Below are 25,958 nucleotides of genomic sequence, written 5' to 3' on the forward strand. Positions count from 1 at the left end.
AATTTCAAACATTCACGATGATGCGTAGATTGTGACCTGGAACCGATGCATATGTCTGAAGACATTCTTGACTTTTATCCCGACTTCAACACCAGCTCCCATACCGTTAGGCCAACCTGTCAATCTGTCATCACAAAGTGACAGTATCAATTATTACTACAAATGGAAGTACAAATTATTAACTTCCCTAGGCCTTGTATATTACATGCGTATGTTCTAAATGTACATAATGCAGATGTACTAAGGCTTTGGCTGCCATATTTTGACTAGGATTGCTTACGTGGATATTAAGTCGCAATAACGTGGATGAAAATTAGACACTCAACCCACACATCTGAAAAATAAAAGAAGCGACGACGTTTCGGTTCTTCCTGTACCATTAGCAAGTCATGTTACCATTGCATGAGTTGATAATGGTCCACATTATGACATGACAATTATATTATTTTCAGATTTGTGGGTTATGTGTCTAGGGTTGCTTATTTATGCCTAGGACTGGTTTTTAGGCTTATTATCACTGTTCTATTATTTGGTTTGCTCTTTATAGTGGTCCATTGTATAAAACGTAAACCTCTTTTGGATACTACAGCCCAAATTTTGTCCATTTGATTCATAGTAGCTATAGGTTCTCTCTTTTTAGAATATGGGTTGATTTGGCTATTGTTTCAATAAGCTAAGTGTCCCTCGAAAAAAATCTGTAAATCTGACACCCTAGGCATCGGTTGTCATTTGTACTTCCCCAAATATTATATCAGGGATTTATAAAGGGAAAAAATCATACTTACCAAACCTACTTGTTACGCTGAAGTGTAACCAACTATAATGATAAAGGGTTCCCAGATGAGTTTTATGCACGGACTACAACAACGCCTATCAGATATGGGGAAGAGAGCTCTGCTCTTTTCAAACATATGAATTCGATAGAATTTTTTATTCGATAGACTGGGGGAATTTTATTAGTTACCGAAATTTACCTGGTAACATGTATTAATATACGCAACAACATTCACTTCGACAACGACAGGAAGCCGGCGGCTTGTCAAAAGTTTTCCATTTGTCCTGACGATTAAAGTGTTTTAACATAATTGTGTTTGAAAGAGGGTAGAATTCATATATATATATACATATATATATATATATATATATATATATATATATATATATATATATATATATATATATATATATATATATATATATATATATATGCGAACAAGCCTGAATGGTCCCCAGGACAATATGCAACTGAAAACTCACACCCCAGAAGTGACTCGAACCCATACTCCCAGGAGCAACGCAACTGGTATGTACAAGACGCCTTAATCCACTTGACCATCACGACCGGTGTGAGTTTTCAGATATATATATATATATATATATATATATATATATATATATATATATATATATATATATATATATATATATATATATATATATATATATATATATATATATATGTATGTATATATATATATTTATATATATATATATATATATATATATATATATATATATATATATATATATATATATATATGTATGTATATATATATATATATATATATATATATATATATATATATATATATATATATATACATATATATATATATATATATATATATATACATATATATATATATATATATATATATATATATATATATATATATATATATATACATATATATATACATATATATATATATATATATATATATATACATATATATATATACATATATATATATATATATATATATATATATATATATATATATATATATATATATATATATATATATATATATATATATATATATATATATGTATATATATATATGTATATATATATATATATATATATATATATATATGTATATATATATGTATATATATATATATATATATATATATATATATATATATATATATATATATATATATATATATATATATATATATACATATATATATACATATATATATATATATATATATATATATATACATATATATATATACATATATATATATATATATATATATATATATATATATATATATATATATATATATATATATATATATATATATATAATGTATATATATATATGTATATATATATATATATATATATGTATATATATATATATATGTATATATATATATATATGTATATATATATATATATGTATATATATATATATATATATATATATATATATATATGTATATATATATGTATATATATATATATATATATATATATATATATATATACATATATATATATATATATATATATATATATATATATATATATATATATATATATATATATATATACATACATATATATATATATATATATATATATATATATATATATATATATATATATATATATATATATATATATATATATATATATATATTAGTATATTTTGGTAGTAGTCTTTCCTGTAGACATATATTATTAAATATGACCGAAAAAGTAAGATTAATAATTCTAACACGAATTTTCTCAATCTTTCGTACATTACGCTTCACTGTTGGAGGTAAATCAAAAATCAATTCTCCAAAATTCATTTTTACTTCTAGTCTGACGCGACACGGGCGCGTTTCGTAAAACTTATTACATTTTCAAAGACTTTTAGTTCACAAATACACAACTGAATAGAACTTACATATCTCCGATTTTATATCTACATTTGAGTGAGGTGGGAGGGGTGATGTGGCATTAACACAAGACAGAACAAAAGGGGATATTAATAGGGTATTAAAAGTATCAACACAAGACAGAACACAAACAATGGGTATTGAATAAAAGTGTTTGTAGAAAGCCTATTGGTCCATATTTCTTGATGCTTCTATATTGGAGCGGAGTCTTGAGGTGGGTAGAATATAGTTGTGCAATAATTGGCTGTTGATTGCTGGTGTTGACTTCTTGATGTGTAGTGCCTCGCAAACGTCAAGCCGCCTGCTATCGCTGTATCTATCGATGATTTCTGTGTTGTTTACTAGGATTTCTCTGGCGATGGTTTGGTTGTGGGAAGAGATTATATGTTCCTTAATGGAGCCCTGTTGCTTATGCATCGTTAAACGCCTAGAAAGAGATGTTGTTGTCTTGCCTATATACTGGGTTTTTTGGAGCTTACAGTCCCCAAGTGGGTATTTGAAGGCATAGACGACGTTAGTCTCTTTTAAAGCGTTCTGTTTTGTGTCTGGAGAGTTTCTCATGAGTAGGCTGGCCGTTTTTCTGGTTTTATAGTAAATCGTCAGTTGTATCCTCTGATTTTTGTCTGTAGGGATAACGATTCTATTAACAATATCTTTCAGGACCCTTTCCTCCATTTTATGAGCTGTGGAAAAGAAGTTCCTGTAAAATAGTCTAATAGGGGGTATAGGTGTTGTGTTAGTTGTCTCTTCAGAGGTTGCATGGCTTTTCACTTTCCTTCTTATGATGTCTTCGACGAAACCATTGGAGAAGCCGTTATTGACTAGGACCTGCCTTACCCTACAGAGTTCTTCGTCGACTTGCTTCCATTCTGAGCTGTGGCTGAGAGCACGGTCGACATATGCGTTAACAACACTCCTCTTGTACCTGTCAGGGCAGTCGCTGTTGGCATTTTGGCACATTCCTATGTTTGTTTCCTTAGTGTAGACTGCAGTGTGGAAACCTCCGCCCTTTTCCATGACTGTTACATCTAGAAAGGGCAGCTTCCCATCCTTTTCCATCTCGTAAGTGAAACGCAGCACGGAACTCTGCTCAAATGCCTCCTTCAGCTCCTGCAGATGTCTGACATCAGGTACCTGTGTAAAAATGTCGTCAACATACCTGCAGTATATGGCCGGTTTCAAGTTCATGTCGACTAAGACTTTTTGCTCGATGGTACCCATGTAGAAGTTTGCAAACAGGACACCTAGGGGAGAACCCATGGCGACCCCATCTACTTGCTTATACATGTGCCCATCCGGGCTCAAGAAGGGTGCCTCTTTAGTACAAGCTTGGAGTAGTTTCCTCAGAATATTTTCTGGTATGTCAAGAGGAGTACAGGCTGGATCACGATACACTCTGTCGGCTATCATTCCGATTGTCTCGTCCACAGGTACGTTGGTAAACAGCGATTCTACGTCCAACGAGGCTCTTATCCCTGTGGCCCGTGTGCCCCGCAGTAAGTCAACAAATTCCTTTGGAGACTTCAGGCTGAAGGCGCAAGGAACATAAGGAGTCAGCAGGCCGTTGAGTCGCTTCGCCAGTCTGTACGTGGGTGTGGGTATCTGGCTAATGATTGGCCAAAGTGGGTTTCCAGGCTTGTGCGTCTTGACATTTCCATACGCATATCCTGGTTTATATTCCCCAATGATCTTTGGCAGGTGGAGTTCGGATTTCTTGGCGTTCACAGTTTCGATCAGTTTGTTGACCTTTGCTTTTAATTCGGCTGTAGTGTCCTTCGTTACCCTTTGGAACTTAGTTTGGTCAGAGAGTATGATGTTCATTTTCGCCAGATATTCGTCTTTTTTAAGAATGACATATATTGGCGACTTGTCACCTCTCCTGACAACTATCTCCTTGTTCTCACGAAGGCTTTTAGCTGCCGCTTTAAGCTCGGGGGACAGTATGGTGCTTCTGTAGTTGCCTCGATTCTTTCCTCCTTCTGCAATAAGTTCTGCTTGTAAGGTATCTTTGGTAGTGACCTTCTTTTGTGTCTCGAGGTCGAATATGTCGTCCAACAGAATTTCCAACTCTACTTTCCGGGCCATCTTACTCGGTCTGGACATAACATGACAGTTTATGCCCAGATTTAGGAGAGTGACTTGGTCCTCAGTGAGGTTAATTCCTGCAAGGTTCAGGAAGCCATCTCTTGGTCGTGGAATTGCCATAGGTCCTCCATATAATGTTGTTAGTTTCTTGATAATCCTTGTTTCAGTGCTGAGGTGATGTTGGTCTGTGAGGATGTCGAGGTGTTGTTCAATGCGGGTACGGATACTATGGTCGATGTTGCTATTTCTCCACTCGTATTTGTGAACTAAAAGTCTTTGAAAATGTAATAAGTTTTACGAAACGCGCCCGTGTCGCGTCAGACTAGAAATAAAAATGAATTTTGGAGAATTGATTTTTGATTTACCTCCAACAGTGAAGCGTAATGTACGAAAGATTGAGAAAATTCGTGTTAGAATTATTAATCTTACTTTTTCGGTCATATTTAATAATATATGTCTACAGGAAAGACTGCTACCAAAATATACTAATATTAAAGCGCACGACCCAGCAGCAAGGAATCAAGCCTTCACGATAAAATATCGCCAGGATCTGATTCGTGATCAGATATACAAGGCAGAGAATGATATCAAAGACAACAAAACGCAACTACTTCATGCTACAAACGAGTGGAGAAATAGCAACATTGACCATAGAATCCGTACCCGCATTGAACAACACCTCGACATCCTCACAGACCAACATCACCTCAGCACTGAAACAAGGATTATCAAGAAACTAACAACATTATATGGAGGACCTATGGCAATTCCACGACCAAGAGATGGCTTCCTGAACCTTGCAGGAATTAACCTCACTGAGGACCAAGTCACTCTCCTAAATCTGGGCATAAACTGTCATGTTATGTCCAGACCGAGTGAGATGGCCCGGAAAGTAGAGTTGGAAATTCTGTTGGACGACATATTCGACCTCGAGACACAAAAGAAGGTCACTACCAAAGATACCTTACAAGCAGAACTTATTGCAGAAGGAGGAAAGAATCGAGGCAACTACAGAAGCACCATACTGTCCCCCGAGCTTAAAGCGGCAGCTAAAAGCCTTCGTGAGAACAAGGAGATAGTTGTCAGGAGAGGTGACAAGTCGCCAATATATGTCATTCTTAAAAAAGACGAATATCTGGCGAAAATGAACATCATACTCTCTGACCAAACTAAGTTCCAAAGGGTAACGAAGGACACTACAGCCGAATTAAAAGCAAAGGTCAACAAACTGATCGAAACTGTGAACGCCAAGAAATCCGGACTCCACCTGCCAAAGATCATTGGGGAATATAAACCTGGATATGCGTATGGAAATGTCAAGACGCACAAGCCTGGAAACCCACTTCGGCCAATCATTAGCCAGATACCCACACCCACGTACAGACTGGCGAAGCGACTCAACGGCCTGCTGACTCCTTATGTTCCTTGCGCCTTCAGCCTGAAGTCTCCAAAGGAATTTGTTGACTTACTGCGGGGCACACGGGCCACAGGGATAAGAGCCTCGTTGGACGTAGAATCGCTGTTTACCAACGTACCTGTGGACGAGACAATCGGAATGATAGCCGACAGAGTGTATCGTGATCCAGCCTGTACTCCTCTTGACATACCAGAAAATATTCTGAGGAAACTACTCCAAGCTTGTACTAAAGATGCACCCTTCTTGAGCCCGGATGGGCACATGTATAAGCAAGTAGATGGGGTCGCCATGGGTTCTCCCCTAGGTGTCCTGTTTGCAAACTTCTACATGGGTACCATCGAGCAAAAAGTCTTAGTCGACATGAACTTGAAACCGGCCATATACTGCAGGTATGTTGACGACATTTTTACACAGGTACCTGATGTCAGACATCTGCAGGAGCTGAAGGAGGCATTTGAGCAGAGTTCCGTGCTGCGTTTCACTTACGAGATGGAAAAGGATGGGAAGCTGCCCTTTCTAGATGTAACAGTCATGAAAAAGGGCGGAGGTTTCCACACTGCAGTCTACACTAAGGAAACAAACATAGGAATGTGCCTAAATGCCAACAGCGACTGCCCTGACAGGTACAAGAGGAGTGTTGTTAACGCATATGTCGACCGTGCTCTCAGCCACAGCTCAGAATGGAAGCAAGTCGACGAAGAACTCTGTAGGGTAAGGCAGGTCCTAGTCAATAACGGCTTCTCCAATGGTTTCGTCGAAGACATCATAAGAAGGAAAGTGAAAAGCCATGCAACCTCTGAAGAGACAACTAACACAACACCTATACCCCCTATTACACTATTTTACAGGAACTTCTTTTCCACAGCTCATAAAACGGAGGAAAGGGTCCTGAAAGATATTGTTAATGGAAACGTTATCCCTACAGAGAAAAATCAGGGGATACAACTGACGATTTACTATAAAACCAGAAAAACGGCCAGCCTACTCATGAGAAACTCTCCAGACACAAAACAGAACGCTTTAAAAGAGACTAACGTCGTCTATGCCTTCAAATGCCCACTTGGGTACTGTAAGCTCCAAAAAAACCAGTATATAGGCAAGACAACAACATCTCTTTCTAGGCGTTTAACGATGCATAAGCAACAGGGCTCCATTAAGGAACATATAATCTCTTCCCACAACCAAACCATCGCCAGAGAAATCCTAGTAAACAACACAGAAATCATCGATAGATACAGCGATAGCAGGCATCTTGACGTTTGCGAGGCACTACACATCAAGAAGTCAACACCAGCAATCAACAGCCAATTATTGCACAACTATATTCTAGCCACCTCAAGACTCCGCTCCAATATAGAAGCATCAAGAAATATGGACCAATAGGCTTTCTACAAACACTTTTACTCAATACCTATTGTTTGTGTTCTGTCTTGTGTTGATACTTTTAATACCCTATTAATATCCCCTTTTGTTCTGTCTTGTGTTAATGCCACATCACCCCTCCCACCTCACTCAAATGTAGATATAAAATCGGAGATACGTAAGTTCTATTCAGTTGTGTATTTGTGAACTAAAAGTCTTTGAAAATGTAATAAGTTTTACGAAACGCGCCCGTGTCGCGTCAGACTAGAAATAAAAATGAATTTTGGAGAATTGATTTTTGATTTACCTCCAACAGTGAAGCGTAATGTACGAAAGATTGAGAAAATTCGTGTTAGAATTATTAATCTTACTTTTTCGGTCATATTTAATAATATATATATATATATATATATATATATATGAATTCTACCCTCTTTCAAACACAATTATGTTAAAACACTTTAATCGTCAGGACAAATGGAAAACGTTTGACAAGCCGCCGGCTTCCTGTCGTTTTCGAAGTGGAATGTTGTTGCGTATATTAATACATGTTACCAGGTAAATTTAGGTAACTAATAAAATTCACCCAGTCTATCGAATAAAAAATTCTATCGAATTCATATGTTTGAAAAGAGCAGAGCTCTCTTCCCCATATCTGATAGGCGTTGTTGTAGTCCGTGCATAAAACTCATCTGGGAACCCTTTATATATATATATATATATATATATATATATATATATATATATATATATATAAATATATATATATAAATATATATATATATATATATATATATATATATATATATATATATATATATATATATATATATATATATATATATATATATATATATATATATGGGGGGATACATAAGGGATAAACATAGGGGCTGCAGAAGGCTTATTGGCCCATACGAGGCATCTCCTATCTAAACACAAAGATTAATCCAGTGTAATTGGCCTGTCTTCTGTGTTGGCATCGATATGTTCTTGTCTTGTCCTTACTCTCATGGTGGGTAGAGTAAATAATTCCGTGATTTGGGTGTTCATGGTAGGTCGCTCTATTCTTATGTGAATTGCCAATGGGCAATTATGAATTATGGGCAATTCACATAAGAATAGAGCGACCTACCATGAACACCCAAATCACGGAACTATTTACTCTACCCACCATGAGAGTAAGGATAAGACAAGAACATATCGATGCCAACACAGAAGACAATGTCCAACATAACAGGCCAATTACACTGGATTAATCTTTGTGTTTAGATAGGAGATGCCTCGTATGGGCCAATAAGCCTTCTGCAGCCCTATGTTTATCCCTTATGTATCCCCCCATGTTTTCACCTTCATTGAATTATCACCTGACCTAATGCGGGTATAAAATCAACTAATATATATATATATATATATATATATATATATATATATATATATATATATATATATATATATATATATGTGTCGTACCTAGTAGCCAGAACGCACTTCTCAGCCTACTATGCAAGGCCCGATTTGCCTAATAAGCCCAGTTTTCATGAATTGTTTTTCGACTACCTAACCTACCTAACTTAACCTAACTTTTTCGGCTACCTAACCTAACCTAACCTATAAAGATAGGTTAGGTTAGGTAGGGTTGGTTAGGTTCGGTCATATATCTACGTTAATTTTAACTCCAATAAAAAAAATTGACCTCATACATAATGAAATGGGTAGCTTTATCATTTCATAAGAAAAAAATTAGAGAAAATATATTAATTCAGGAAAACTTGGCTTATTAGGCAAATTGGGCCTTGCATAGTAGGCGGAGAAGTGCGTTGTGGCTACTAGGTACAACATATATATATATATATATATATATATATATATATATATATATATATATATATATATATATATATATATATATATATATATATATATATTGACTCTATGAATCATAATGTCCAAAAACGGAAGAGTACCATTCTCCTCAGTCTCACAAGTGAATTTTATTGAAGGTACCAAAGAATTGAGTTCATTAAGAAAAACTATCTGGTCTTTGTTGCACGGCCATAAGCACAAAATATCATCAACATACCTAAACCAAACTACATTAGCCGGGATAATCCTGGATAAGATTTTTGTTTCAAAGAATTCCATATACAAATTGCTTAAAACTGGGGACAGGGGATTGCCCATCGCCATACCAAATGTTTGTTTGAAAAATTTTCCATTAAAACTAAAATAATTGTCTTTTATACACAATTTAATAAGTTCCAATACTTTATTGGTCTGCAAGCTCAAATTATATTTAGGCAGTTCCTCACGTAGAAATTCTAACAGATCATCAACAGGAACTTTAGTGAATAAAGAGGTCACATCGAAACTTATAAGTTTAAAATCAAAATTTAAATTCAGTGTGGATAGCTTATTGGTTAACAGAAATCCTACTGAAAAAGTGATTGCACAATTTAACAAAACTCTTAAAACTGTGTGTAAAGGCGACACAGAGTTGATATCTAGGCTAACAAGTCGATCCCCTCTCTTCCTTACATGTATGGTCTTATAAAAACTCATAAGCCATATAATCCGGCAAGGCCGATTATTAGTTCAATTGGTTCGGCGGCTTATAAACTCTCTAAGTGGTTAGTCAAAGTTTTGTCCCCTATAGTTGGTACTATTTCCAACTCACACTTGACAAACAATGTGGACTTAGTTAATAAGCTATCCACACTGAATTTAAATTTTGATTTTAAACTTATAAGTTTCGATGTCTTGATGTGTACACATCAAGAAGTCAACGCCAGCAATCAACAACCAATTATTGCACAACTATATTCTACCCACCTCAAGACTCCGCTCCAATATAGAAGCATCAAGAAATATGGACCAATAGGCTTTCTACAAACACTTCTATTCAATACCCATTGTTTCGTGTTCTGTCTTGTGTTGATGAAATTAATACCCTATTAATGCCACCCCTTGTTCTGTCTTGTGTTGATGAAATTAATACCCTATTAATGCCACCTCTTGTTCTGTCTTGTGTTGATTAATGCCACATCACCCCTTCCACCTCACTCAAATGTAGATATAAAATCGGAGATGCGTAAGTTCTATTCAGTTGTGTATTTGTAAACTAAAGTCTTTGAAAATGTAATAAGTTTTACGAAACGCGCACGTGTCGCGTCAGACTAGAAATAAAAATGAATTTTGGAGAATTGATTTTTGATTTACCTCCAACAGTGAAAAAAATGTACGAAAGATTGAGAAAATTCGTGTTAGAATTATTAATCTTACCTTTTCGGTCATATTTAATAATATATATATATATATATATATATATATATATATATATATATATATATATATATATATATATATATATATATATATATATATATATATATATATATGTGGACTTGAATATATATATATATATATATATATATATATATATATATATATATATATATATATATATATATATATATATATATATATATATATATATATAATTAATACTTCGAATTTCAACATTTCTTCATTTGATAACTAATCTTGCCAAGATCTATCCCTTTAATAGGCTGTTAAACGGAGCTAGCGACGAGACATTTACTTCACCGTTACTTTACATTTGTTTATGTAAAATATGATGAATATTTGAGTAATGAATGGATTTATCCGCCCCTTGAGGGACCCGTAATATAAGAGGGTAGAAATAGCCTAACCTTCTCTATCATTTTGGGATGTATTTTGTTATCTCAATAAACTTCCAAGAACTTGAACCTAACGAAACATGTGACTCGATCCTTCCCCTTTTCTCATACAAGCAGCCACAGCCTCATATTTTTATTCTTTTGAAAAAGGTCTTAGTGTGAACAACGAACCCAACGATTTCTGAGGAAAGCGCTGATGTTACATTTCCAATCATGCAAGTTCCCTCATCTGAAGTTAACAGAATATTGTATAACTATACTTGTGAAGGTACATTTACTGTACTCTGATCTTGACGTGAAAGATCCGAATCCCACTGACATTAGAATGAAAAAGTCGATTTGGAATTTAACATAAAAATCCAGGTAGCTGTCTGACCTTAGTGACTGTATGATCAGGCGTAATAAACAGGACCTAATACCCATCTGACCTTAAGACGAAAAATGAGTTCTAATTCTAACATTACCGTGTACATACCGGATCCGTGTCAGTGCCTGACCTTAGTGGAGTCACCTTTCCCGGCCTGCTGAGTGGTGTAGAGACCGTGGTGGTGATGGTGGAGGGAGAGACGGCCACGCTTGCTATTCTTGCCGGAGTCGGTGACGGGCTGCTTGTACACGTCGACGCCCTGCCCGCCCACCTCCACGTAGCTCACCTTATATGCGCACTTCTGCGTGTCTCGATTAATCTATAACAACCAATGCCAGGGAAGTGTTGTGTGATTCTAATGAAAAGAACTCTAATGGCTTGGCAAAATAATATTTATGACGGTTACCCAAAAGCCGTAACGGTCACCAACTCGTCCTCTTAAAAATAACGTCACTTCTCGCTCGTATGCGTGCTATGGCCAAATTTGGACGTAATTTGAAATGAAGTTGACTCACAAAAGTGACGTACTGTTCCGTTTTCTGTTTGAGTTGTCCGGCTTACTCGGAACGGTTAGGAGAGGACACTTTCAATTCACGTTTTTCATAACATTTTGAAACTTTATGAGAATTTCCTGTCCACCTAACCTATCAGAGGACCCTTAACTTATTGTTGTTGGAAAAAAATCCCAAATTTATTTTCATTTCTTTTTTATTTTCAAATTACGTCCACTTTCGGCCATACGGGCAAACGGCCAAAAGCGACATTATTTTTAAGAGGATCGTGTGTTATTATTGATCTTGAGGCACCAGCCCGTGGGCAAGGATGAGCCACATTTGACCACAATATCAACCAAATATATATACACCAGTTAAGGTATTGGTTGTAAGACTCAATATTATCAGCCGAAGCAGACTTTAGGCCAAGTTCGATAACGAATTCATACATCAGGACAGCGAAATTATAACTCTAAAGATACAACATGGGACATGAAGACCCTCACCTGCCCGTCGTTACTGTCAGGAAAGCCCGGGAAGGCATCAATCATAACACCACTGGCACTGAATTATCATCAATATCTCCAAGTCGTTTATGTTTATATACATAATACAGTCAGTAAAACAATTCACAATTTGCACTGATTAATTCAGAGAACAAAATATTTCTTACAGTATTTATGTTATCTTTTTATGAGGACTTCCACCATAACCTTTGTTCTTTATTATCGTTATTCACTTGAACGTTTATCATTATTAACTTGAAATTTCAACGCCAATTATCTGAACTTTCATCATGATTACCCTGAATTTTTACCTTTATTAACATGAACTTTTACCGTTATTAATATTAACTTTCACCATTATTACCTTGAACTGTCAACGTTATTAACATGAACTTTCATTATTTATTTGACTGAACTTTTATAATTTATTAACAAGAACTTATAACATTCATCAATTCGAGCTTTCATCGTTATTAAACTTAATTTTCAGCATTTATTAATCTGATCTTTCATCATTTATTTGACGGAATGTTTATAATTTATTTGACTGAACTTTCAGCATTTATTTACCTGAACTTCCAGCATTTATTAACCTGAACTTCCAGCATTTATTAAACTGAACTTTCATCATTTATTAACCTGAACTTTCAGCATTTATTAACCTGAACTTCCAGCATTTATTAAACTGAACTTTCATCATTTATTAACCTGAACTTTCAGCATTTATTAACCTGAACTTTCAGCATTTATTAACCTGAATTTTCAGCATTTATTAACCTAAACTTTCAGGATTTATTAACCTGAACTTCCAGAATTTATTAACTTGAACTTTCAGCATTTATTAACCTGAACTTTCAGCATATATTAACCTAAACTTCCAGCATTTATGAACCTGAAATTCCAGCATTTATTAATCTGAAATTCCAGCATTTATTAAGCTGAAATTCCAGCATTTATTAAGCTGAAATTCCAGCATTTATTAAGCTGAAAGTGACGATATGTAATATTGGAGCCCAAGTAAGCCATTGTATCAACATGTAATAATGGAGCCCAAGTAAGTTTTTTTTTTGAGGAGGGCAATTTTTTATATAATCCGGAAACATAAAGCTAAAACCGAACCTAAATATTTATAGGCCTAGTATAGCACATAGCTGTAAATATATTAGGCCTCATATAGCATGTATTAAGCCTAGGATGGTTAGGTTAGGTCATATTAGCAACAAAAATATACAAATGTGTCCAGTTTGTCCAAATTCAATAATACTCATTGCCATAATAATAGGCTGCTCATCTACAGGTCCATCAGGACATATTGGTACTTTTGACCACATCGTTACTACTTTCTAAGAATTTTCATTTTAGGGGATAAGCTGCAAAAAGGAGATATTGGAGAGAGTTAGCAAACGAGAAGGAAAAAAAGGAATTCTTACCTTCTGGAGCAATGCGGCTCCGGCGCCAAAATAAGTGTTGGCTGTGCTCCAGTTGTGGTTCTTGAGGTGCTCTAGTGTAGACCCTGCAGCAAGATATATGTTCATATAAACTCTGTTGACAGATACAGGAAACCTTTATTTAACTGTTTTATCAATGTCCCTTAGGCCATGGGTGACGAACCTATGGCACTGGTGCCAAGAGTGGCACACAAGCAAATTTTGCTGGCATGCAAAATGCATCGCCGCTCCCTTGATTCTTTAAATCCAACCCGTAATAAATAAATAAATGTAACTAGAATGAAATAAAGGTACAAGAATGTAACAACTCTTGTATATAACTAAAAAAAAATATATGAAGATTATCATAACTGCGAAACGAAGCAGTGAATAAGTTTTCACAAACCAGGAACAAAAGGAAGTGTTCCCAGATGTCTCGCATCAGCAGGAACCAGCTGGAAGATTTTGAGAACAAGTGACACGTTCTGAATTCATCACTCGTCCCAATGTTCTCATCAGTAAATGACAGAACTAAACGAGTATCAATGATCTACTAGAGATCTTTGGGAAGACAAAGATCTACTGTCAAAGTAGATATACTGTCACAGTAGATTTTTTCTATGAGAATTACAAACGTACCAAAGACATTTGCGTCACTCTGCTTATATTTGTCTTCTGTTGTTTGTGAATGAGCACTAGGCATTTGGTGATATAATAGTAAATATGTAGTTTAGCGGCTCCACGAATATTTATTTTTTCGTAATAAATATATTTGATTTGTATTGAATGACTAATCAATCACTACTACATTATTACAGTTGTGAATTTTTAGCATAATGTCATCTCAAACAGCTCAGATAAAATTTGCAATTGACGGAAACAGTATCAGAAATTGTCAGGAATCGTGGACAGAAAACTTTGGTATAATAAAAAAAAAGGATGATGAAGCATCATGCATCAGTTGTGTGCAGTACTTCTTCCGTAGAGCAACATGATAAAACTGTTCATAAATGGCTTTATGATAAAAGTGAGCAAGAATACATTGATCGAGAAATCAGCAACACAAAATATAATCGAATGTTATAACTAATAAAAATTCAGGTTGTTGAAACTAACAACTTAGTTGTTGCTGGGTTTCAAATGACATAGATAATTGATAATCGTTGCAGACCACTCAGTTATGAGGTATATATGTTAGAGAATCGTGGCCAAAATGTGCTCCTTTTCTTTTCGACCGGTTTCCAGCAAAAGACAAAATTATTCAGCGCATTATGAATTTACAAGTGATTGAAACACAGTTAAAAGATCAAAAATTCAAGTTGGAAACTAACATAGCAGAACAGCTAACAAAAGATAACGGTTCTTGTAAATTCCCATCAATTTGTCTTCTTGATAACACTGACGCTACATCATCAGCTATCAGTTAAAATCCCCACTTCAGTACGGGTGATAAAGACGTGAAAAACTGGTTAACTTGATAACGTTACTTGAACATACCTCACGGGCTGAATTATACCAGGCAGTAGTAGTATTGTCTAAACGACAGGTTAAACTTTCCAAATTAGTTGCTGTGACAACTGATTGTGCACCCTAGCATGACTGATACAGAAACAGTTTTGTATGTTTGCAAAATATGCTAGGCATTGCTGTTATTATATACGATGAGGCTTTGTATATAAAACCTGGCCATATGAAGACATATCACGTGAAGAAGTGATGAAAATTTTAACCAAGATATTTAATTATATTTCTACATATGCTTTGAAAAAATTATGTCAGAATTTACTGACCTCGGTGACCTCAGTGTACACTGGAATACTATATATAACAATATCTATTGGCTTAGGAGAGGTTGTCCTTGAAAGATTTGTTGAGTGATTGAATGAAATTCGCAAATTTTTTTGATAAATGAAACATTTTCTTTTTAAAAATTATCTGAAGCTGCGTTAATTTTTTTTAGACGTTTTTTTCACTAACTTCACCTCACAGGTAGTCTGGTAGCAGAGTGGACAGCGCACAGGACTCGTAATTCTATGGTCCGGGTTCCATTCCCGGACCAAGCAGAATCAAATTGGCAAAGTTTCTTTCACCCTCAATACCCCTGTTACCTAGCAGTAAATAGGTACCTGGGAGTTAGACAGCTGTTACGGAACTGCTTCCTGGGTGTGTGTGTGTGTGTGTGTGTGTGTGTGCGTGCGTGCGTGTGTGTGTGTGTGTGTGTGTGTGTGTGTGTGTGTGTGCGTGTGGAAAAAAAATAGTAGTTATTAACAGTTGAGAGGCAGGCCGTAAGAACAAAGCTCAACCCCTTTAAACACAACTAGGTTAATACAGTTACATGACTTGAACGCCAAATTACATGGATCTGGCAAAACACTTGATGTTAGATAATATAAAAGTTTTTGAAACCAAACTTAAATTTTTTAACCCGATGTCGAGAATGGAACATTCAAATATTTTCCAAACCTTATAAAACACAAATCACAGATCGAATTCGTAAGAAAACAGACATTCAGAACCTTCAAATGCAATTTTCGAGCATCATTGACTCAACTGCTCATAATTTTTCTTACAAGAAAAGAAATTACAAAATACATAAAGTGTGCAGACAGTAACATTAGACAAATTAAACCTGGAAATGTTGCAGTGGATTGACATGGATAATTTTTCCATGCAGTTGATTTACAAAGCAACTAAATTTCAATGCACAATTTTGTTGACTAAAACTGACTAGGAAATATTGAAAGAGATCAGTTAGTGACTGGATTAGTTTAGAAAATTTCAGAAAATGAAATTCAGAAATTGGAATTCCATTCCTGAAAGTTTTGAGTGTGAAAAGTATTGCAGTGGCATTATTTACAGTATTTTCACCAACATATTTTTGTGAGAAAATCCGTAGGAGCCGTGATGAGGGTTCGAACCTATGCGCTGTGAGTTCCCAGGCACACAGCACATTGGTTCGAACCCTCATAGCAGCTCCTACGGATTTTCTCATTGATGCATCACGATAGTGTGATTACGCTTTGTATATTCATGAGAGTAATTATTTTCAGTCATGAACTTTGTCAAGTCTAATTATAGGAGTAGACTTAATGATTAAATTAGTGCTGCAGCATAGCTCTCAAAACAACCAAATAAAAGTGTGATATAAATATGACGTCGTTGGTGGGGCAGCAAACATCTCATCTTCTGTTTTATAATTTTAACTAAAGTGTATAACTTCATATTCACATTTCTTGTTACTTATAAGTTACAGTACAAATTGTATGTAATAATTTTGAATTATCAGGTTAAAAAATATATATTAATAATTTTCAACAGTTAAAAAATTATTTCATATATATATATATATAAATATATATATATATTTATAAAATAATATATTTATATTTATTTATAAAATAATATATAATATATTTATAAAATAATATATATATAAAATTATTTCATATATATATAAATAAATATATATATATATATATATATATATATATATATATATATATATATATATATATATATATATATATATATATATATATATATATATATATATGTCGTACCTAGTAGCCAGAACGCACTTCTCAGCCTACTATGCAAGGCCCAATTTGCCTAATAAGCCAAGTTTTCATGAATTAATGGTTTTTCGACTACCTAACCTACCTAACCTAACCTAACTTTTTCGGCTACCTAACCTAACTTAACCTATAAAGATAGGTTAGGTTAGGTTAGGTAGGGTTGGTTAGGTTCGGTCATATATCTACGTTAATTTTAACTCCAATAAAATAAAAATTACCTCATACATAATGAAATGGGTAGCTTCATCATTTCATAAGAAAAAAAATCGAGAAAATATATTAATTCATGAAAACTTGGCTTATTAGGCAAATCGAGCCCAGAAGTGCGTTCTGAGCCCATAGTAGGCCCAGAAGTGCGTTCTGGCTACTAGGTACGACATATATATATATATATATATATATATATATATATATATATATATATATATATATATATATATATATATATATATATATATATATATATATATATATATATATATGTCGTACCTAGTAGCCAGAACTCACTTCTCAGCCTACTATTCAAGGCCCGATTTGCCTAATAAGCCAAGTTTTCCTGAATTAATATATTTTCTCTAATTTTTTTCTTATGAAATGATAAAGCTACCCATTTCATTATGTATGAGGTCATTTTTTTTTATTGGAGTTAAAATTAACGTAGATATATGACCGAACCTAACCAACCCTACCTAACCTAACCTAACCTATATTTATAGGTAAGGTTAGGTTAGGTAGCCAAAAAAAGCTAGGTTAGGTTAGGTTAGGTAGGTTAGGTAGACGAAAAAACATTAATTCATGAAAAATTGGCTTATTAGGCAAATCGGGCCTTGAATAGTAGGCTGAGAAGTGCGTTCTGGCTATTAGGTACGACATATATATATATATATATATATATATGCAAACAAGCCTGAATGGTCCCCAGGACTATATACAACTGAAAACTCACACCCCAGAAGTGACTCGAACCCATACTGCCAGGAGCAACGCAACTGGTATGTACAGGGACGCCTTAATCCGCTTGACCATCACGACCGGACAAAAGGAAGTGATAGCCGAAGCTATTTGAACCACTTCCCCGCCTGCACTCGGATGGTAATCTTGGGCATAGCATTTTATCAAATCACCTCATTCTTTGGGGCACACGTGAGGAACACAAATGCAAACAAGCTTGTTTGCATTTGTGTTCCTCACAAATAACTGGTTAGCTAGATAAGATAATTTCACACTTCGAAGGATTTAAGGTGAGTCCTAACTCCTAGGTTTCATCGATGTAAACCAGGGATCGTTATGTTCCTGCCAGGGATGTCATCATCCAGGAATCCTAAGTTGAGCTCTCTGGTCAATCTGCACGTGATCTCTTTAACAGCCATGCAGAAAAGAAAAGAAAAGGGGCAAGTGGGTCTCCCTGCTGGACACCTGCTGAAACTACTTCATGTTCCTAAACAACAGTGTCGATTCTTTACTGTAACCTGCAGAAACGAAGAGGAGTAAACAAATGAGGCTTGTTCGAACTGCTTTGAAGTTCGAAATGGTTCGAAGCTTGTACGAACCATATATCTTTTTACCTGGTTGAAAGTATTTCCAAACTCAAGTTTAATTACTGTTCTATTTTCCGAGAGGTGATTAGCGTAGGATTTTGTTGTGTGAGCTGCTGCTTCACTGCCATGGAAAGCGCTAAAGCTCTTAGTTAATGGGGTCGAAGCATCATAGCAGCTTTCATACGGAAGTTTTTGACAGCCACCCTGATAAAGAGGTGGTGAAGTGAGTTACCAAAGGCAATAGGTCTCTGATGAAATTATTTGTTGAACTTGTGACTGATTAACCTGGAAACTTGCCTCCTCTTTCCATGACGGAAACGCGGCGAAACAGGAGCAAATTGTGCCATGCATTGACGGTGTCTGGAACACCAAGGTTCTCAGAGAGTATATTTATTTTCTTGAGGTCTGCTTGTTTGCCTGCTCTAAATGGACGCGCTGCTTTTGGAATGTGGGGAAGCATTCTGGTGGTGGATGCTTTGATTCCCCCTAGAAGGTCATCTGATGACTTATGACCTGTCATCAGTTGACTTCCCGTTGGAATATGTGGGGCTGCCTGGGGGACTTGTGGACCTCCTCGCTCTATAGGGACTGTCCATGAGCCCTTATAGCTGTTATGAGTGCGTGAGGTCCCATCGTTATAAACATAGGTTACTAATATTCAGATTGAAAATCCCGAAAAACTTAGTCTGGATGCGTCACGAAGTCAATTACCATTATAACTTAAGATGTGGTTGTGAATGAACTACATTTTTACTGCATGTATTTCTAGTATTGTACGACATTAGAGCGTGTGTCATTATAAACATGGTATACAGCATTTCATTATAAACTGCATCATTATGGCTGATGCCAGTACAGATTTTATCAGAGTTCCGTATATTCTCCTGCAAGTGTATATTCTATAATGTATATATGTATGTATGTATGTATGTATGCATGTATGTATGTATGTATACAGTTGCGTAGCTCGTGTGTGAGCCAACTTACAGAGTGCCTTGTGGGTGATGCCCTCAGAACAAGTGATCCTTAGGTAAGGAGGAAGCATTTTGTAGCCCTTAGTGTTAGTCTCCGTCCCGTAGGTCTTCCCCAGGATCTCCAGACACTGAAGACAGCGGCGTGGGAAAGAAATAAAGATGTGTTAACATTATTCATCGTAATATCATCACTATCATAAAAAATCATAGTTCAGTTGGTAATAAAGATGACACTATTATTAGGTCTATGAATATTTACACCCGAGTAATGCTTCATATGAAGCCTATGGGGGGAGGGGACATTTCTTTTCACCTAATGCCTCTGGTCACCTAACAGTATATAGGTACTCGAGATATAGTAAACTGTTGTGGGGTTACATCCTGGGGGAAGATCAGTAGTTCTACCATAGTTGGACCTCGATACAAGCCTGAAGTATATATATATATATATATATATATATATATATATATATATATATATATATATATATATATATATATATATATATATATATATATATATATATATATATATATATATATATATATATATATATATATATATATATATATATATATATATATATATATATATATATATATATATATATATATATATATATATATATATATATATATATATATATATATATATATATATATATATATATATATATATATATATATATATATATATATATATATATATATATATATATATATATATATATATATATATATATATATATATATATATATATATATATATATATATATATATATATATATATATATATATATATATATATATATATATATATATATATATATATATTTATATATATATATATATATATATATATATATATATATATATATATATATATATATATATATATATATATATATATATATATATATATATATATATATATATATATATATATATATATATATATATATATATATATATATATATATATATATATATATATATATTGGTGTATACTGGCAGCAGGTTTTCTTTCAAACATGTTTCAATGAATATGACCACATATTCTGTATTTATTATTTTCTGGTTTAGGGCTTCTATCCCTCTAACTATTTTATTAGCATCAGGGCTTAATTGAAATAGGAGTTCTCCAAAACTCATTTTCGTACTTTTAAGGTGAAGAAAAGAAGTGATTTACTATAGAGTGTATTACACTTATTTGTATAATTTGCACGACGTTTCGAACCTCCATGGTTCATTCTCAAGTGAACAGATCTTACAATACTAGTTGATTTTATACCCGCATTAGGTCAGGTGATAATACAATGAAGGTGAAAACATGGGGGGATACATAAGGGATAAACATAGGGGCTGCAGAAGGCTTATTGGCCCATACGAGGCATCTCCTATCTAAACACAAAGATTAATCCAGTGTAATTGGCCTGTTATGTTGGACATTGTCTTCTGTGTTGGCATCGATATGTTCTTGTCTTGTCCTTACTCTCATGGTGGGTAGAGTAAATAGTTCCGTGATTTGGGTGTTCATGGTAGGTCGCTCTATTCTTATGTGAATTGCCTCAAGAATTTGTAATCTTCTTGAATCTTGGGTTTTGTCTATTATGCAAGTATTCTTGTTCAACATTTCTCTTGTTAGAGTAATGTCATGGGCTTGTCTCATGTGATTCCTAGGGGCACCAGACATTGGGGCACCAGATTCCTAGGGGCACCAGACATTGTCCAACATAACAGGCCAATTACACTGGATTAATCTTTGTGTTTAGATAGGAGATGCCTCGTATGGGCCAATAAGCCTTCTGCAGCCCCTATGTTTATCCCTTATGTATCCCCCCAAGTTTTCACCTTCATTGTATTATCACCTGACCTAATGCGGGTATAAAATCAACTAGTATTGTAAGATCTGTTCACTTGAGAATGAACCATGGAGGTTCGAAACGTCGTGCAAATTATACAAATAAGTGTAATACACTCTATAGTAAATCACTTCTTTTCTTCACCTTAAAAGTACGAAAATGAGTTTTGGAGAACTCCTATTTCAATTAAGCCCTGATGCTAAGAAAATAGTTAGAGGGATAGAAGCCCTAAACCAGAAAATAATAAATACAGAATATGCGGTCATATTCAATGAAACATATATATATATATATATATATATATATATATATATATATATATATATATATATATATATATATATATATATATATATATATATATATGCGAACAAGCCTGAATGGTCCCCAGGACTATATGCGAATGAAAACTCACACCCCAGAAGTGACTCGAACCCATACTCCCAGAAGCAACGCAACTGGTAACTACAGGGCGCCTTAATCCGCTTGACCATCACGGCCGTCAAAAGGAAGTGATAGCCGAGGCTATTTGAGCCACTTCCCCGACGGCAACTCGGATGGTAATCTTGGGCATAGCGGATTAAGGCGCCCTGTAGTTACCAGTTGCGTTGCTTCTGGGAGTATGGGTTCGAGTCACTTCTGGGGTGTGAGTTTTCATTCGCATATAGTCCTGGGGACCATTCAGGCTTGTTCGCATTTGTGTTCCTCACGTGTGCCCCAAAGAATGAGGTGATTTGGTGAAATGCTATGCCCAAGATTACCATCCGAGTTGCCGTCGGGGAAGTGGCTCAAATAGCCTCGGCTATCACTTCCTTTTGACGGCCGTGATGGTCAAGCGGATTAAGGCGCCCTGTAGTTACCAGTTGCATTGCTTCTGGGAGTATGGGTTCGAGTCAGTTCTGGGGTGTGAGTTTTCATTCGCATATAGTCCTGGGGACCATTCAGGCTTGTTCGCATTTGTGTTCCTCACGTGTGCCCCAAAGAATGAGGTGATTTGGTGAAATGCTATGCCCAAGATTACCATCCGAGTTGCCGTCGGGGAAGTGGCTCAAATAGCCTCGGCTATCACTTCCTTTTGACGGCCGTGATGGTCAAGCGGATTAAGGCGCCCTGTAGTTACCAGTTGCATTGCTTCTGGGAGTATGGGTTCGAGTCAGTTCTGGGGTGTGAGTTTTCATTCGCATATAGTCCTGGGGACCATTCAGGCTTGTTCGCATTTGTGTTCCTCACGTGTGCCCCAAAGAATGAGGTGATTTGGTGAAATGCTATGCCCAAGATTACCATCCGAGTTGCCGTCGGGGAAGTGGCTCAAATAGCCTCGGCTATCACTTCCTTTTGACGGCCGTGATGGTCAAGCGGATTAAGGCGCCCTGTAGTTACCAGTTGCGTTGCTTCTGGGAGTATGGGTTCGAGTCACTTCTGGGGTGTGAGTTTTCATTCGCATATAGTCCTGGGGACTATTCAGGCTTGTTCGCATTTGTGTTCCTCACGTGTGCCCCAAAGAATGAGGTGATTTGGTGAAATGCTATGCCCAAGATTACCATCCGAGTTGCCGTCGGGGAAGTGGCTCAAATAGCCTCGGCTATCACTTCCTTTTGACGGCCGTGATGGTCAAGCGGATTAAGGCGCCCTGTAGTTACCAGTTGCGTTGCTTCTGGGAGTATGGGTTCGAGTCACTTCTGGGGTGTGAGTTTTCATTCGCATATAGTCCTGGGGACCATTCAGGCTTGTTCGCATTTGTGTTCCTCACGTGTGCCCCAAAGAATGAGGTGATTTGGTGAAATGCTATGCCCAAGATTACCATCCGAGTTGCCGTCGGGGAAGTGGCTCAAATAGTCTCGGCTATCACTTCCTTTTGACGGCCGTGATGGTCAAGCGGATTAAGGCGCCCTGTAGTTACCAGTTGCGTTGCTTCTGGGAGTATGGGTTCGAGTCACTTCTGGGGTGTGAGTTTTCATTCGCATATAGTCCTGGGGACCATTCAGGCTTGTTCGCATTTGTGTTCCTCACGTGTGCCCCAAAGAATGAGGTGATTTGGTGAAATGCTATGCCCAAGATTACCATCCGAGTTGCCGTCGGGGAAGTGGCTCAAATAGCCTCGGCTATCACTTCCTTTTGACGGCCGTGATGGTCAAGCGGATTAAGGCGCCCTGTAGTTACCAGTTGCGTTGCTTCTGGGAGTATGGGTTCGAGTCACTTCTGGGGTGTGAGTTTTCATTCGCATATAGTCCTGGGGACCATTCAGGCTTGTTCGCATTTGTGTTCCTCACGTGTGCCCCAAAGAATGAGGTGATTTGGTGAAATGCTATGCCCAAGATTACCATCCGAGTTGCCGTCGGGGAAGTGGCTCAAATAGCCTCGGCTATCACTTCCTTTTGACGGCCGTGATGGTCAAGCGGATTAAGGCGCCCTGTAGTTACCAGTTGCGTTGCTTCTGGGAGTATGGGTTCGAGTCACTTCTGGGGTGTGAGTTTTCATTCGCATATAGTCCTGGGGACCATTCAGGCTTGTTCGCATTTGTGTTCCTCACGTGTGCCCCAAAGAATGAGGTGATTTGGTGAAATGCTATGCCCAAGATTACCATCCGAGTTGCCGTCGGGGAAGTGGCTCAAATAGCCTCGGCTATCACTTCCTTTTGACGGCCGTGATGGTCAAGCGGATTAAGGCGCCCTGTAGTTACCAGTTGCGTTGCTTCTGGGAGTATGGGTTCGAGTCACTTCTGGGGTGTGAGTTTTCATTCGCATATAGTCCTGGGGACCATTCAGGCTTGTTCGCATTTGTGTTCCTCACGTGTGCCCCAAAGAATGAGGTGATTTGGTGAAATGCTATGCCCAAGATTACCATCCGAGTTGCCGTCGGGGAAGTGGCTCAAATAGCCTCGGCTATCACTTCCTTTTGACGGCCGTGATGGTCAAGCGGATTAAGGCGCCCTGTAGTTACCAGTTGCGTTGCTTCTGGGAGTATGGGTTCGAGTCACTTCTGGGGTGTGAGTTTTCATTCGCATATAGTCCTGGGGACCATTCAGGCTTGTTCGCATTTGTGTTCCTCACGTGTGCCCCAAAGAATGAGGTGATTTGGTGAAATGCTATGCCCAAGATTACCATCCGAGTTGCCGTCGGGGAAGTGGCTCAAATAGCCTCGGCTATCACTTCCTTTTGACGGCCGTGATGGTCAAGCGGATTAAGGCGCCCTGTAGTTACCAGTTGCGTTGCTTCTGGGAGTATGGGTTCGAGTCACTTCTGGGGTGTGAGTTTTCATTCGCATATAGTCCTGGGGACCATTCAGGCTTGTTCGCATTTGTGTTCCTCACGTGTGCCCCAAAGGATGAGGTGATTTGGTGAAATGCTATGCCCAAGATTACCATCCGAGTTGCCGTCGGGGAAGTGGCTCAAATAGCCTCGGCTATCACTTCCTTTTGACGGCCGTGATGGTCAAGCGGATTAAGGCGCCCTGTAGTTACCAGTTGCGTTGCTTCTGGGAGTATGGGTTCGAGTCACTTCTGGGGTGTGAGTTTTCATTCGCATATAGTCCTGGGGACCATTCAGGCTTGTTCGCATTTGTGTTCCTCACGTGTGCCCCAAAGAATGAGGTGATTTGGTGAAATGCTATGCCCAAGATTACCATCCGAGTTACCGTCGGGGAAGTGGCTCAAATAGCCTCGGCTATCACTTCCTTTTGACGGCCGTGATGGTCAAGCGGATTAAGGCGCCCTGTAGTTACCAGTTGCGTTGCTTCTGGGAGTATGGGTTCGAGTCACTTCTGGGGTGTGAGTTTTCATTCGCATATAGTCCTGGGGACCATTCAGGCTTGTTCGCATTTGTGTTCCTCACGTGTGCCCCAAAGAATGAGGTGATTTGGTGAAATGCTATGCCCAAGATTACCATCCGAGTTGCCGTCGGGGAAGTGGCTCAAATAGCCTCGGCTATCACTTCCTTTTGACGGCCGTGATGGTCAAGCGGATTAA

The 25,958-nt window shown here is 36.6% G+C and overlaps 1 protein-coding gene across 1 annotated transcript in view; it reads right to left on the bottom strand.

Annotated features, from left to right (window-relative positions):
• The window catches only part of LOC138352574 (nicotinamide phosphoribosyltransferase-like), an 83,757-nt gene that overhangs the window by 14,330 nt on the left and 43,469 nt on the right, over window positions 1–25,958 (bottom strand). Inside the window, exons 6-8 of the mRNA XM_069305064.1 lie at window positions 20,145–20,259; window positions 14,048–14,130; window positions 11,748–11,936 (exon numbers count right to left, since the gene is read on the bottom strand). Of these exons, the coding sequence (XP_069161165.1) occupies window positions 11,748–11,936; window positions 14,048–14,130; window positions 20,145–20,259 (387 nt within the window). The remainder of the gene's footprint in view (window positions 1–11,747; window positions 11,937–14,047; window positions 14,131–20,144; window positions 20,260–25,958) is intronic.

This window comes from Procambarus clarkii, chromosome 54 (assembly GCF_040958095.1).
Source record: "Procambarus clarkii isolate CNS0578487 chromosome 54, FALCON_Pclarkii_2.0, whole genome shotgun sequence".
NCBI classification, from domain to species: Eukaryota; Metazoa; Arthropoda; class Malacostraca; order Decapoda; family Cambaridae; genus Procambarus; species Procambarus clarkii.